The 16,886-nt window shown below is 45.6% G+C and overlaps 1 protein-coding gene across 1 annotated transcript; it reads right to left on the reverse strand.

Moving 5' to 3' along the window:
• Window positions 1–1,885: 1,885 nt before the first annotated feature.
• Window positions 1,886–14,280, reverse strand: LOC120382912 (zinc finger protein 239-like). The gene is made up of 2 exons (XM_039500391.1): window positions 14,217–14,280; window positions 1,886–2,937 (listed from the first exon to the last, which is right to left on the reverse strand). The coding sequence occupies exon 2, from the start codon at window positions 2,924–2,926 to the stop codon at window positions 1,988–1,990; it is 939 nt and encodes a 312-aa protein (XP_039356325.1). The 5' UTR covers window positions 2,927–2,937; window positions 14,217–14,280; the 3' UTR covers window positions 1,886–1,987.
• Between the last annotated feature and the right edge of the window lie 2,606 nt (window positions 14,281–16,886).

Here is a 16,886-nt window from a genome sequence, read left to right on the forward strand (position 1 = left end):
CAATGACCCCCATTTTTACAGATGGGAAGCTGAGGGACGGGGAGCTGATGGGCCTTGCCCAAGGTCACCCAGCGAGCCAGGGGCAGACCCAGGAATAGTCCCAGCCCGGTGGTTTCTCCACTAGGAATCACATAACGACCACATGGCCTAAGCGCTCCCCCGCACCCTGTGCATTTTGCGATCGTGGAACAGGGAGAATAGTCGTGCTCTGAAATATCTAGAGTGCGTCGCTGCAAACAGGGCGGGGGAGAGAAATCACAGACAGCTTTACGACATGCCTCTGACAGTAACTTTAAGCATGTGAGAGAAGGCGACTGTGTCTCCTGCCCCAAACAACATACCCCCCCCACACACACACTGTTTTTAGCTCACTCTCCCCCTACTGTCCCATTAAGCCATTAGTAGGTAAGAAGCTATGTGTGCACTGAAAAAGCGGGTAGCATAGGTGGTGGGTATAATAGTCCCCCCCGGCACAGCTGGTGTCGCCCTGCCACCTGGGCTGTGGTGGCCCCGCCTGTGCTCCGCCTCTTTCCGTCCTTGCTCCGCCCCTTCCCTGAGCTCCCCACACCCACCACTGCCTGGCTGAGTCCCTTCTCTCCTCCACCCCTCCTCTCCCACGAGGCCCCCACGGCCTGCAGTGTCCCTGTGGGCAGTGGAGGCCTTGCAGGGGAGGAGAGGAGGAATGTGGTGAGTGGTGGCGGGGGAGGGGGCGGAGCGGAGGCGGGGCCTGGGGTGGAGTGTGGGCAGGGCCATGGACAGAAGAGGCGGGGCAAGGAGCTAGCTCCCTGAACCTGAGCCCCAATGAGCTCTCCTCACTGCCCCCCGTGTCTGCAGTGCGTGTTCTCGGGGCATGCGCTGAGCGCGCCTCTTATCTCCCCACCACAAAGGGCCCAGTCCCCCTCGACCCAGCTCACAGGATGAGGGGCAGAGCCCTTCAGTCGAAGAGAGGACCCCCCCAATCTTGTCTCACATGGGGAGGAAGGAGCTCTGACCCCCACCCTCCCATGGACAAGGCCCCTCATCCCATGAGTGGGGGCAGGGAGAGGGGGTGAGACAGCCCTCTCCCCAGATTCCATCTTATATAAGTGGGGCAGGGATGGGGACAGAGACATCCCCAGAGGCGCAAGGGTCGCATGAGGGGGAACAGGGAGGGGGAAATCAGACCCACCCCCTAGGGGGACAGGGACCCCACATCCCTGCCCCCATTCAAAGGTAGGGAGAGCGGCTCAGACCCCCTCCACTCCCCCCCGCCCAAGAAAGGTAGCCCCTATTGATCACGACACACATGGGAAGAGAGAATTTGATGCTGACAGACACTCCTGCCTAGTTCCCTCAACCTTCTGTCATTTCGCCCCCTATATCCCCCTCCTCCTGCCCCCCCGCGCATCTCCCCATCCCTATCACTCATGCTCATTTCTCCTCTCCCATAATCCCCCCCTTCCCATGCTGCAGCCATGAGCCATCAAACATCTTCATCAAACACACCCAGTCCACCGGGGACCACTGCATCAGCCTGTGACCTCAGTCAATGGTGTCGTCCCAGATGTCGTGTAGTGAAGTTCTCAGATCTGGCTCAATCCTGCGAAGTCACCAATATCCAGGGTGGCCCCGGGGGCGGCACCGGGGAGGGTCAGGGCACACACCCTGCTGGAGCTTTTTCTCCATGGTGGTGAGACAACCATCGTGACCGTGCCGCTTTTCGATAAAACGAACGGCGGATGGAAGGCCAGATCACTGCGGGATTGTCACGTTTCGCACCAAGTCAAGCCTGTCTTCCCCATCCCTCCCCACTCAAAAATTCTCCTCCATTCCCAGCAAGCATTCATATGTCTAATTTCTTCCCCCCCCCCCGCAAAAAAAATACCATTGATTGCATTCCCCCACCCCCATGACATTTTCCCTTCTCAGGACATTGAGGAAGTTTCTTCCCTGTATGGATTTGCTGATCCAAACCCAACCAAAGCCCCGACTGCAACCACTCCCACATTCAAGATTTCAACCTCGTGTGGACTTTCTGATGTTTAATCAGATGCGAGTTCTGACTAAAGCTTCTCCCACAGTCGAGGCATTTATAGGGTCTTTCCCCCGTGTGGATTCTCCGGTGCGTAACTAGGTTGGAGCTCAGATTGAAGCTTTTCCCACAGTCCAGGCATTTGTAGGGTCTCTCTCCCGTGTGAGTTCTCTGGTGTCGAATACAGGTTGAGCTGTCGCTAAACCCTTTCCCACATTCTGGGCATTTATAGGGTTTCTGTCCCGAATGGATTCTTCGGTGCTTAATCAGGGCTGAGTTGTCGCTGAACATTTTCCCACACTCTGGGCACTGACAGTTTTTTTCTCCCGTGTGGATTTTCTGGTGCGTCGTCAGGTTGGAGCTCTGAATGAAACTCTTCCCGCACTTGGTGCATTTGTGGGGTTTGTCTCCTGTGTGGATTCTCTGATGCACGACAAGGCTCGAGCTCCGATTGAAACTTTTCCCACAGTCGAGGCATTTGTAGGGCCTCTCCCCCGTGTGCGTTCGTTGGTGCAGAATAAGGTTGGAGCTCTGATTGAAACTCTTCCCGCACTCCTGGCATTTATAGGGCTTCTCTCCCGGGTGCGGGGTCTGAGATCTACCAATCCGTTTGCTCATATTGAATCTTTTCTCACATTCAGTGGGTGGGTTTTTTTTTTCTCTTGTATGGGTTCTCTGCTGCATTGAGGTTTCCCGGATGTCCTTTCCACCTCTACTAGAACTAATGACTTGACACCCTTTCTTCCCTGGCTGCTTTCCCTGCTGCCTTTCTGCCCCGTGCTGACTCTCAGAGGCTTTTTCCTGCTGGAGGCTTGATGCGATGTCTTCTCTGGAGCATCTGGATGATGCCCCATGGGGTTTTGGCTCCTCACAGCTTGCCTGCCGTGGATTCTCTTCCTCATCCTCTCTCACCATCCTGTCATCCGCTGGAGTAAAGAGAGAGAACCCGGACAGGAGTCATCCCCTCTGCCAGGGTGAGAGGAAAGAAAGGGGCATAGCAAAGAAGAGAAACACAGCACAATAACGGTTGGGGAGAACGAGGGCTTGTCTACATTACCCGCAGGATCAACGGGCAGCGATCGATCCAGCGGGGGTCGATTTATCGCGTCTAGTCTAGACATGATAAATCAACCACCGAGCGCTCTCCCGTCGACTCCGGTACACCACTGGAGCGAGAGGTGCAGGTGCAGTCGACGGGGGAGCGTCTGCTATCGACTCACCGCAGCGAAGACACCATGGTGAGTAGATCTAAGTATGTCAACTTCAGCTACGTTATTCACATAGCTGAAGTTGTGAAACTTAGATCAATCCCCCCCTCCAGTGTAGACCAGACCTGAGAAAGGTAAAAAAAAACAACCTAACCCCTGTGTAAATTTTCCTTCTCTGAAGTGCGAAGGGGGCAGGTGGAGTGCTCTGATCCACAGGGCCACCCAGAGGATTCAGGGGGCCTGGGGCAAAGCAATTTTGGGGGCCCCTTCCATGAGAAAAAATTGCAATACTATAGAATACGATATTCTTGTGGGGGCCCCTGCAGGGCCTGGGGCAAATTGCCCCACTTGCCGCCCCATCTGGGCGGCCCTGCTGATCCATTACAGCCAGGTTATTTCTCCTCATCTTTCAAACATGGAGTGTCCTTTGTTCCCTCCCCACAAATCCACCCCGTATTTCCTCTCTCTAGCCACGTGTGTGTGTGTGTGTGTGCATGCAATAGGAATGAAGGCTTATCCCACCTATCAGGGATGGGATAATTTTACTTGGTCCTGCCTCAGCCCAGGGGGCTGGACTTGATGACTTCTCGAGGTCCCCTCCAGCCCTACATTTCTATGATTCCTTCCAGCAGTGGTGAGGCACTGGGGAGCTACAGAAGCAGTCAGTTCTCTGAACAGCGCTGCCTGATGACACTGCGGTGTGAAGCTAGAGAGACAGATGAATAACACAGCAATGACAAGGGAAGCCTGCATGCTTGGAAGAGGAAGTGGAATAACCCAGTGGTAACGGATTACGGAACAGCAGGTGCCCACAAAGGAGAAATTGGATTCTGCCATGCACATGCTCATGGGGAAGTAAATTTGGGGAGGGAGATTCTGCCAGCTGTCTATCAGGATGGGTGAGGCGCTGAGAGTGACATGGGTCAGGGGTAGGACCCTACCTAATTCACGGTCCATTTTGGTCAATTTCACAGTCATAGGATTTTTAAAACGCTAAATTTCATGATTTCAGCTATTTCAATCTGGAATTTCACGGGGCTGTAATTGTAGGGGTCCTGACCCAAAAAGGAGTTGTGGGGGGGTTACAAGATTACGGCTGGGTTGCGGCACTGCTGCCCTTACTTCTGCGCTGCTGCTGGCGGTAGTGCTGTCTTAAGAGCTGGGCAGCTGGAGAGCGGCAGCTGCTGGCCGGGATCCCACCTCTGAAGGCAGAGCCACCGCCAGCAGCAGCAGTACGAACGGCATGGTATGGTATTGCCACCTTACTTCTGCGCTGCTGCTTGCAGAGCTGGGCCCTCGGTCAGCAGCTGCCACTCTCCAACAACCCAGCTCAGAAGCCAGCAGCACAGAAGTAAGGGTGGCATGGTATGGTACGGCCACCCTTACTTCTGCACTGCTGTTGGCAGGGTGCTGCCTTCAGAGCTGGGTGCCCAGCTAATAACCGCCACTCTCCAGCCACCCAGATTTGAACCCAGCAGTGGCAGAACTGCAGAGTCTCAATGCATGGATGAGACGATGATGCAGAGGGGAGGGGTTTCGATTTATTAGGAACTTCGGAAACTTTTGGGAAAGGGGGAGCCTATGCAGGAAGGATGGGGGAAAGCTGACAGGTGCAGAGGAGGACATGATTTGGACATCCCTTAGTGGGGGATCTATTAATAGAGTAACGCTATGTCCTAGTGAGGACAAGAGGATGGAAAATGATAAAATATAGACAGGGTCTGATCAGAAACAAACAGTCAAATAAAAAAAGAGTCCCATTCAATTACATCGGGTAATGGCAGATAGCTAAAAGGAGACACGTTTTTTAAGCGCTTATATACCAATACTAGAAGACTAAATAATAAAATGAGTGGACTAGAGTGCCTTGTATTAAATGAGGATATTGATATAATGGGCATCACAGAAACTTGGTGGAATGAGGATAATCAATGGGATACAGCAATACCAGGGTACAAAATATAATCGGAAGGACGGAACAGGTGGTGCTGGTGGGGGAGTGGCACTATATGTGAAAGAAAGCGTAGAATCAAATGAAGTAAAAATCGTAAATGAATCAAACTGTACCATAGAATCTCTATGGATGGAAATTCCATGCTCTAACAATAACAATATAGCGGTAGGGGTATATTACCGACCACTGACCAGGATGGTGATAGTGACTGTGAAATCCTCAGGGAGATTAGAGAGGCTATTAATATAAAAAACTCAATATAATAATGGGGGATTTCAATGATCCCCATATTGACTGGGTACATATCCCCTCAGGACGGGATGCAGAGATATAGTTTCTTGACACCTTAAACGACCACTTCTTGGAGCAGCTGGTCCTGGAACCTGCTAGAGGAGAGGCAATTCTTGATGTAGTCCTAAGTGGAGCACAGGATCTGGTCCAAGAGGTGAATATAGCTGGACCGCTTGGTAATAGTGACCATAATATAGTTACATTTCATATCCCCGTTGCAGGAAAAACACCACAGCAGCCCAACACTGTAGCATTTCATTTCAGAAAGGGGAACTACATAAAAACGAGGAGGTTAGTTAAACAGAAATTGAAGGGTACAGCGCCAAAAGTGAAATCTCTGCAAGCTGCGTGGAAACTTTTTAAAGACACCATAATAGAAGCTCAACGTAAATGTATACCCCACGTTAAAAACATAGGAAGAGAACCAAAAAAGAGCCACCGTGGCTAAACAATAAAGTAAAAAGAAGCAGGGAGAGGCAAAAAGGTATCCTTTAAAAAGTGGAAGTTAAATCTAGTAAGGAAAATGGAAAGGAGCATAAACACTGGCAAATGAAGTGTAAAAATACAATAAGGAAGGCCAAAAAAGGATTTGAGGAACAGTTAGACAAAGACTGAAAGTAATAGCAATTTAAAAAAAAATTATTTGAGAAGCAGGAAGCCTGTTAAACAAGTGGGGCCACTGGACGATGGAGAAACTAAATGAATTATTTGCATTGGTCTTCACGGCTGAGAATGTGAGGGGAGATTCCCAAACCTGGGCCATTCTTTTTAGATGACAGATCTGAGGAACTGTCCCAGATTGAGGTGTCATTAGAGAAGGTTTTGGAACAAACTGATATATTAAACAGCAATAAGTCACCAGGACCAGATGGGATTCACCCAAGAGTTCTGAAGGAACTCAAATGTGAAATTGCAGAACTACTAACTGTAGTCTGTAACCTATCATTTAAATTAACTTCTGTAACATGAAATCTGGTCTTCTGTGTGTTTTACCCTTTACTATACAGATTTCACAGGGGAGACCAGCCTTTCTTAAATTGGGGGTCCTGACCCATGAGGAAGTTGCAGGGGTGCTCACAGGTTATTTTTTTGGTGGGTCACGATATTAACAACATAAGAACGGCCCTACTGGGTCAGACCAAAGGTCCATCTAGCCCAGTCTCCTGTCTTCCGACAGTGGTCAGTGCCAGGTGCCCCAGAGGGAATAAACAGAAGAGGGAATCATCAAGTGATCCATCCCCTGTCGCCCATTCCCAGCTTCTGGCAAACAGAGGTTAGGGACACCAAGCCTGCCCATCCTGGCTAATAGCCATTGATGGACCTACCCTCCATGAAATTATCTAGTTCTTTTTTTAACCCTGTTATGGTCTTGGCCTTCACAACACCATCTGGCAAGCAGTTGCACAGGTTGACTGTGCGTTGTGTGAAGAAATACTTCCTTTTGTTTGTTTTAAACCTGCTGCCTATTAATTTCATTTAGTGACCCCCTAGTTCTTGGGTTATGAGAAGTAGTAAACAACACTTCCTTATCTACTTTCTCTACACCAGATTTTATAGACCTCATGATTTTATAGACCTCAATCATATCTCCCCTTAGCCGTCTCTTTTCCAAGCTGAAAAGTCCCAGTCTTATTAATCTCTCCTCATACGGAACCGTTCAATACCCCTAACAATTTTTGTTGCCCTTTTCTGAACCTTTTCCAATTCCAATATATCTTTTTTGAGATGGGGTGACCACGTCAGCACACAGTATTCAAGATGTGGGTGTACCATGGATTTATATAGAAGCAACATGATATTTTCTGTCCTATTAGCTATCCCTTTCTTAATTATTCCCAGCATTCTGTTTGCTTTTTTGACTGCCGCTGCACATTGAGTGGATGTTTTCAGAGAACTATTCACAATGACTCCAAGATCTTTTTTTTGAGTGGGAACAGCTCATTTAGACCCCAACATTTTATATGTATAGTTGGGATTATTCTTTCCAATGTACATTACTTTACATTTATCAACATTAACTTTCATCTGCCATTTTGTTGCCCAGTCACCCAGTTTTGAGAGATCCTTCTGTAGCTCTTCGCAATCTGCCTGGGTCTTAACTATCTTTAGTAATTTTGTATCATCTGCAAATTTTGCCATCTCCCTGTTTACCCCTTTTTCCAGATCATGTATAAATATGTTGAATAGGACTGGTCCCAGAACAGACCCCTGGGGGATACCACTATTTACCTCTCTCCATTCTGAAAACTGACCATTTATACCTACCCTTTGTTTCCTATCTTTTAACCAGTTACCAATCCATGAGAGCACCTTCCCTCTTATCCCGTGGCAGCTTACTTTGCATAAGAGCCATTGGTGAGGGACCTTGTCAAAGGCTTTCTGAAAAGCTAAGTACAGTATATCCACTGGATCCCCTTTGGCCACTTGCTTGTCGACTCCCTCAAAGAATTCTAGTAGATTGGTGAGGCATGATTTCCCTTTACTAAAACCATGTTGGCTCTTCCTCAACAAATTATATTCATCTATATGTCTGACAATATTGTTCTTTATTATCGTTTCAACCAGTTTGCCCAGTACTGAAATCAGGCTTACAAGGCTGTAATTGCCGGGATCACCTGTGGAGCCCTTTTTAAAAATCGGCTCACATTAGCTATCCTCCAGTCATCTGGTACAGAAGCTGATTTAAATGATGGTTTACAGACTACAATCAAAACAACGAGGAGTCCTTGTGGCACCTTAGAGACTAACAAGTTTATTTGGGCATAAGCTTTTGTGGGCTAGAACCCACTTCATCGGATGTATGGAGTGGAAAATACAGTAGCAAGTATAAATACACAGCACATGAAAAGATGTGCCAGCAATGCCCCTCTCCCATGTACATTGGCCAAACTGGACAGTCTCTACGCAAAAGAATAAATGGACACAAATCTGACATCAGGAATTATAACATTCAAACACCAGTAGGAGAGCACTTCAAGCTCCCTGGACACAATAACAGACCTAAAAGTGGCAATTCTTCAACAAAAAACTTCAGAAACAGACTCCAACGTGAAACTGCAGAACTGGAATTAATTTGCAAACTGGACACCATCAAATTAGGCCTGAATAAAGACAGGGAGTGGCTGAGTCATTACAAAACCTAATTTTCCCCATACTAATTTCCCCCTACTGTTACTCACACCTTCTTGTCAATTGCTTGAAACTCTACCACCACAAAAGGGATTTTTCCTCCCTTATTATCCTACCGTTAATTGGATTGTCTCGTTAGACTGACCCCCTACTTGGTAAGGCAACTCCCATCTTTTCATGTGCTGTGAATTTATACCTGCTACTGTATTTTCCACTCCATGCACCTGATGAAGTGGGTTCTAGCCCACGAAAGCTTATGCCCAGATAAATGTGTTAGTCTCTACGGTGCCACAAGGACTCCTCGTTGTTTTTGCTGATACGGACTAACACGGCTGCCACTCTGAAACCAGACTACAGTTAGTAGTTCTGCAATTTCATATTTTAGTTCCTTCAGAACTCTTCGGTGAATCCCATCTGGTCCTGGTGACTTATTGCTGTTTAATTTATCAATTTGTTGCAAAACCTCCTCTAATGATACATCAATCTGGGACAGTTCCTCAGATCTGTCACCTAAAAAGAATGGCTCAAGTTTGGGAATCTCCCTCACATGCTCAGCCATGAAGACCGATGCAAAGAATTCATTTAGTTTCTCCGCAATGGCGTTATTGTCCTTGAGTGCTCCGTTAGCACCTCGATCGTCCAGTGGCCCCACTGGTTGTTTAGCAGGCTTCCTGCTTCTGATGTACTTAAAAAAAAATTTGCTATTGCTTGTTGAGTCTTTGTCTAACTGTTCCTCAAATCCTTTTTTGGCCTTCCTAATTCTGTTTTTACACTTCATTTGCCAGTGTTTATGCTCCTTTCTATTTTCCTCACTAGGATTTAACTTCTACTTTCTAAAGGATGCCTTTTTGCCTCTCACTGCTTCTTTTACTTTGTTGTTTAGCCACGGTGGCTCTTTTTCGGTTCTCTTACTATGTTTTTAACGTGGGGTATACATTTACGTTGAGCCTCTATTATGGTGTCTTTAAAAAGTTTCCACGCAGCTTGCAGAGATTTCACTTTTGGCACTGTACCCTTCAATTTCTGTTTAACTAACCTTCTCATTTTTGTGTAGTTCCCCTTTCTGAAATTAAATGCTACAGTGTTGGGCTGCTGTGGTGTTTTTCCTGCAACAGGGATATGAAATGTAACTATATTATGGTCACTATTACCAAGCAGTCCACTTATATTCACCTCTTGGACCAGATCCTGTGCTCCACTTAGGACTAAATCAAGAATTGCCTCTCCTCTGGTGGGTTCCAGGACCAGCTGCTCCAAGAAGCAGTCGTTTAAGGTGTCAAGAAACTATATCTCTGCATCCCGTCCTGAGGAGACATGTACCCAGTCAATATGGGGAAAACTGAAATCCCCCATTATTATGATTGAGTTTTTTATATTAATTAATTGTTATATTAATAGCCTCTCTAATCTCTCTGAGCATTTCACAGTCACTATCACCATCCTGGTCAGTGGTCGGTAATATACCCCTACCGCTACATTGTTATTGTTAGAGCATGGAATTTCCATCCATAGAGATTCTATGGTACAGTTTGATTAATTTACGATTTTTACTTCATTTGATTCTACGCTTTCTTTCACATATAGTGCCACTCCCCCACCAGCACGACCTGTTCTATCCTTCCGATATATTTTGTACCCTGGTATTACTGTATCCCATTGATTATCCTCATTTCAGCAAGTTTCTGTGATCCTGTTATATCAATATCCTCATTTAATACGAGGCGCTCTAGTCCACCCATTTTATTATTTAGACTTCTAGCATTGGTATATAAGCACTTTAAAAACTTGTCTCCTTTTAGTTGTCTGCCATTACACGATGTAATTGAATGGGACTCTTTTTTATTTGATTGTTTCTGATCAGACCCTGCCTATATTTTATCATTTTCCATCCTCTTGTCCTCACTAGGACATAGAGATTCTCTATTAATAGATCCTCCCCTAAGGGATGTCCAAACCACGTGTTCCTCCGCACCTGTCAGCTTTCCCCCAGCCCTTAGTTTAAAAACTGTTCTATGACCTTTTTAATGTTAAGTGTCAACAATCTGGTTCCATTTTGGTTTAGGTGGAGCCCATCCTTCCTGTATAGGCTCCCCCTTTCCCAAAAGTTTCCCCAGTTCCTAATAAATCTAAACTCCTCCTCCCTACACCATCGTCTCATCCACGCATTGAGACTCTGCAGTTCTGCCTGCCTAACTGGCCCTACATGTGGAACTGGGAGAATCTCAGCGAATGCTACCATGGAGGTCCTGGACTTCCATCTCTTACCCAGCAGTGTAAGTTTGGCCTCCAGGATGTCTCTCCTATCCTTCCCTATGTCATTGGTACCTACACGTACCACGACCACTGGCTCCTCCCCAGCACTACACATAAGTCTATCTAGATGTCTCAAGAGATCTGCAACCTTTGCACCAGGCAGGCAAATCACCATGCGGTTCTCCTGGTCATCGCAATCCCAGCTATCTATGTTTCTAATGAGCAAATGGCCCATTACTAATAGCTGTGTCTTCCTAATAGCTGGACTTCCCTCCCCTGGAGAGGTATCCTCAGTGCGAGAGGATACCAAAACACCATCTGGAAGGAGGGTCCCAACTACGGGATTTTTCCTTCTGCTCTAGTTGGATGCTCTTCTTCCCTGGGACTTTCATCCTCCTCAACAGCACAGAAAGAAAGAGATCTTGGAGTCATTGTGGATAGTTCTCGGAAAACATCCATCAACGTGTAGCAGCAGTCAAAAAAGTGAACAGAATGTTGGGAATCATTAAGAAATACTTCCTTTTGTTTGATTTAAACTTGCTGCCTATTAATTTCATTGGGTGACCCTGATTCTTTTGTTTGTGAAGAGGTTTGTGTTTGTGAAGAGGTAACTAACACTTCCTTATTCACTTTCTCCACACCAGCCATGATTTTATAGATTTCCATCATATCCCCCCTTTAGCTGTCTCTTTTTCCAAGCTGAGCAGTCACAGTCTTTTTAATCTCTCCTCATAAGGAAGCTGTTCCATCCCTTAATTGTTTTTGTTGCACTTCTCTGTACCCTTTCCAATTCTAATAGATCTTTTTTGAGATGGGGTGACCAGAACCGCACACCGTCGTAAAACTCTGGATTTATATAGAGGCAATAGGATATTTTCGGTCTTCTTACCTATTCATTTTCTAATGGTTCCTAACATTCCGTTTGCTTTTTTGACTGACGCTGCACATTGAGCAGATGTTTCCAGAGAACTAACCACAATGACTCCAAGATCTCTCTCTTGAGTGGTAACAGCTCATTTAGACCCCATCATTTTGTAAGTATAGCCGGGATTATGTTTCCAACGTGCATTACTTTGCATTACTCAACACTGAATTTCATCTGCCATTTTGTTGCCCAGTCAGACAGTTCTGAGAGATCCCTTTGCAACTCTTTGTAACCAGCCTTGGAGTTAACGATCTTGAGTAATTCTAGATCATCTTCAAACTGTCACCTCACAGTTTACCTCTTTTTCTAGATCATTTATGAATATGTTGACTAGGATTGATCCTAGTACAGATCCCTGGGGGACACCACTACTTACCGCTCTCCATTCTGAAAACTGACCATTTATTCCTACCCTTTGTTTCCTATCTTTAACCAGTTACTGATCCATGAGAGGACTTTCCCTCTTATCCCTTGACAGCTTACTTTGCTTGAAAGCCTTTGGTAAGGCACCTTGAAAAGGCTTTCTGAAAGTCCAAGTACTCTGTATCCACTGGGTCACCCTTGTCCACATGCTTGTTGATCCCCTCAGAGAATTCTAATAGATTGGTGAGACATGATTTCTGTTTACAAAAACCATGTTGACTCCTTCCCAACTAACCATGTTCATCTATGTGTCTGATAATTCTGTTCTTTACTATAGTTTCAACCAATTTGTCCGGTACTGAAGTTAGGCTTACCGGCCTGTAACTGCCAGGATCGCCTCTGGCGCCATTTTAAAAAAAATTGGTGTTATATTAGCTATCCTCCAGTCATCTGGTACAGAAGCTGATTTAACTGATAGGTTACATACCACAGTTAGTAGTTCTGCAATTTCACATTCGAGTTCCTTCAGAACTCTTGGGTGAACCCCATCTCGTCCTGGTGACTTATTACTGTTTAGTTTATCAATTTGTTCCCAAACCTCCTCTAATGACACCTCAGTCTGGGTCAGTTCCTCAGATTGGTCACCTAAAAAGAATGGCTCAGGTTTGGGAAGCTCCCTCACATCCTCTCAGTCATGAAGACCGATGCAAAGAATTTATTTAGCTTCTCCCCACAGCCTGGTCCTCCTTTAGCACCTCCATCGCCCTGTGGCCTCACTGACTGTTTGGCAGGCTTCCTGCTTCTGATGTACTCAAAAAGCTTTTTGTGTCTTTTGCTAGTGGCTCTTCAAATACTTTTCGGCCTGCCTAAACAAACTTTTACATCTGACCTGCCACAATTAATGTTCCTTTCTGTTTTCCTCAGTCAGATTTGACTTCCAATTTTTAAAGGACGCCTTTATGTCTCTTTTTTGTTGTTTAGCTGCGGTGGCTTTTTTTTTTTTTGGGTCCTCTTACTGTTTTTTTAATTAAATTTGGGCACACATTCAATTTGAGCCTCTGTTATCGTGGTTTTAAAAAGTTTCCATACAGCATGCAGGCAATTCACTCTTGTGACTGTTCCTTTTATATTCCGTTTAGCTAGCTTCCTCATTTTTGGGCAGTTCCTCTTTTTTTAAGTTAAATGCTACTGTGGTGGGCTTCTTTGGTATTTCCCTCCCAAGGATGTTTAAATTTAATTACATTACGGTCGTTGTTGCCAAGCAGTTCAGCTAGATTCACCTCTTGGACCAGATCCTCTGCACCACTTAGGACTAAATGAAGAATTGCCTCTCCTCTTGTGGGTTCTAGGACTAGGCACGCCCAAAAAGCCGTCGTTAATGGAGTCTGGAAATTTTATCTCCGTTCAGAGATGACACGTACCCAGTCAGTACAGGGATAGTTAAAATCCCCCATTATTAGTGAGTCTTCTATTTTTGTAGCCTCACTAATCTCTGTGAGCATTTCACAATCACCATCACCATCCTGGGCTGGTGGTTGGTAGTATAGTCCTGCTGCTATAGTCTTCTTATTCAAGCATGGAATTTCTATCCATAGAGACAGAAATTGGCTAACAAACTCTTATTGTATTACTGATGAGTAAACCCCCGGGTGACATTCTCCGCTTAAGAATCAGCGGATGGGGAAAGGCGAGGGCTAGAAAACTATGACGGGGCAACCGAAAAGAATAGCTAAGTGTCAGCAACTGCTCCTGGTAGCACCAGCAAAGAGTTTGTAAAACTAGAGTTAACGCCACGCCATAAACGGTTTCCAACCAGAACTGGCTACTTTGCAGTTATGGAACATGCTCCAGCGATCTGAATGCGCACAGTAACGTGCTGAAGGTGCATCTGCTCACTGCTTTAAAGAGGAACAGAGCGGCTGGCTCGCAGGGGAGCGATGGGCAGAATTTGACCCGGGGGTCATAAAACCGATAGACACTACATGGTGCAGGAGCTGGGGTTGAGATAGGGGGAGAGGGTTGAGATAGGCGGAGGGGAAAAACCTTAGAATAGGAGGGGTTGCAGAAGGGGATGAAAGTTACCACAAACAGGCGAAGTGGGGTGAGGGTGGTGGATGGGCTTTTCTTCCTCGTTAGGGAGCACCTCTCAGCCCCGGCCCCCATGGCTGTGGTGTTGAAGTCACAATGCGGCCCACCGCCTAGATACAGCAGCTCTTCTCTATCTGAAATGAGGGCTCAAGCTGCCGAAGGAGGCTGGATTCGGTGAAGGGGTTTGCACATCCACCTCCCCTAACTTATTCTGGAATTCTTGTTCATGTCTTTGGTGTGAAAAGAATTCCTCGTTCGTTTCCGCAGTGTCACCCGCCTGCACAGAGCCTCATGGATCCCTTGCAAATCTGTCTTATCTGCTCTTCTGATTGTCTCAGTGGTGATCCACTGCCAACGTAGATTCATTCCATTGATTTGTGTATTTATTTCAATGGTGGTTTTATGACTCAAAATTGGCCATTTGCGTCTTTGAAAATCTCCCCCTAAAATATGAGCGTAGACAAAGTCTTAATTCTTTTTTCTTTTCTTTTCTTTCTTTCCTTTTTTTTTTTTTTAAATCTTGATCTAACAGGCATTTTCCCTCTACAGTTTGTTTGTATTCCACTTTGTCTGGCATTTGCTGCTTCTGAAGGAACTCAAAGCCAGTTCGTACAAACAGTTACCCAAAAAAGTACTGTATGTTACTACAAATTGTTCAAGCCAGATCCTCAGCTGGTGTCAATGGATCACAACTCCACCAGCATAAACGGGGCCAGATCCCCAGCTGGTGTCAAAAGAACGGCCCTACTAGGTGAGACAAAAAGGTCCATCTAGCCCAGTCTCCTGTCTTCCGACAGTGGCCAGTGCCAGGTGCCCCAGAGGGAATGAACAGAACAGGGAATCATCCAGTGATCCATCCCATGTTGCTCATTCCCAGCTTTTGGCAAACAGAGACTAGGGACACCATCCCTGCCCATCCTGGCTAATAGCCATTGATAGACCTATCCTCCATGAACTTATCTAGTTCTTTTTTGAATCCTGTTATGGTCTTAGCTTTCCCAATATCCTCTGGCAAGCAGTTCCACAGGTTGACTGGGAAGAAATACTTCCTTTTATTTGTTTTAAACTTGATGCCTATTCATTTCATTTGGTGACCCCTAGTTTTTGTGTTATGAGAAGTAGTAAACAACACTTCCTTATCTATTTTCTCAATGCCAGTCATGATTTTATAGACCTCAATCATATATCCCCTTAGCCGTCTCTTTTCCAAGCTAAAAAGTCCCAGCCTTATTAATCTCTCCTCACACGGAAGCCGTTCAATACCCCTAATAATTTTTGTTGCCCTTTTCTGAACCTTTTCCAATTCCAATATATCTTTTTTGAGATGGAGCGACCACATCTACACACAGTATTCCAGATGTGGGTGTACCATGGATTTATATAGAGGCAACATGATATTTTCTGTCCTATTATCCAACCCTTTCTTAATTATTCCCAGCATTCTGTTCCCTTTTTTGACTGCCGCTGCACATTGAGTGGATGTTTTCAGAGAACTATCCACAATGATTCCAAGATCTCTTTCTTGAGTGGGAACAGCTCATTTAGACCCCAACATTTTATATGTATAGTTGGGATTATTCTTTCCAATGTGCATTACTTTACATTTATCAACATTAACTTTCATCTGCCATTTTGTTGCCCAGTCACCCAGTTTGGAGAGATCCTTCTGTAGCTCTTTGCAATCTGCCTGGGTCTTAACTATCTTTAGTAATTTTGTATCATCTGCAAATTTTGCCACCTCCCTGTTTACCCCTTTTTCCAGATCATGTATAAATATGTTGAATAGGACTGGTCCCAGAACAGACCCCTGGGGGATACCACTATTTACCTCTCTCCATTCTGAAAACTGACCATTTATACCTACCCTTTGTTTCCTCTTTTAACCAATTACCAATCCATGAAAGCACCTTCCCTCTTATCCCATGGCAGCTTACTTTGCATAAGAGCCTTCGGTGAGGGACCTTACAAAGTCGTTCTGAAAATCTAAGTACACTATATCCACTGGATACCCTTGGCCCACATGCTTGTTGACCCCTTCAAAGAATTCTAGTAGATTGGTGAGGCATGATTTCCCTTTACTAAACCATGCTGACTCATCTATATGTCTGACAATATTGTTCTTTATTATAGTTTCAACCAGTTTGCCCAGTACTGAAGTCAGGTTTACAAGCCTGTACTTGCTAGGATCATCTCCAGAGCCCTTTTTAAAAATTGGAGTCACATTAGCTATCCTCCAGTCACCTGGTACAGAAGCTGATTTAAATGATAGGTTACATACCACAGTTAGTAGTTCTGCAATTTCACATTTGAGTTCCTTCAGAACTCTTGGGTGAATCCCATCTGGTCCTGGTGACTTATTGCTGTTTAATTTATCAATTTGTTCCAAAACCACCTCTAACAATACCTCAATCTGGGACAGTTCCTCAGATCTGCCACCTAAAAAGAATGGCTCAGGTTTGGGAATCTCCCTCACATCCTCAGCTGCAAAGATTTCGTTTAGTTTCTCCGCAATGGCCTTACCGTCCTCGAGTGCTCCTTTAGCACCTTCATCATCCAGTGGCCCCACTGGCTGTTTTGCAGGCCTCCTGCTTTTAATGGACTTTAAAAAAATTTGCTATTACATTTTGAGTCTTTGGCTAACTGTTCCTCAAGTTCTTTTTTGGC

This window comes from Mauremys reevesii, linkage group 15 (genome assembly GCF_016161935.1).
Source record: "Mauremys reevesii isolate NIE-2019 linkage group 15, ASM1616193v1, whole genome shotgun sequence".
In the NCBI taxonomy this organism is placed as follows: Eukaryota; Metazoa; Chordata; order Testudines; family Geoemydidae; genus Mauremys; species Mauremys reevesii.

What these genes read in the sequence shown, in the direction of transcription:
- LOC120382912 (XM_039500391.1), bottom strand. Translation starts at nt 2,926, where the DNA reads ATGGTGAGAGAGGATGAGGAAGAGAATCCACGGCAGGCAAGCTGTGAG.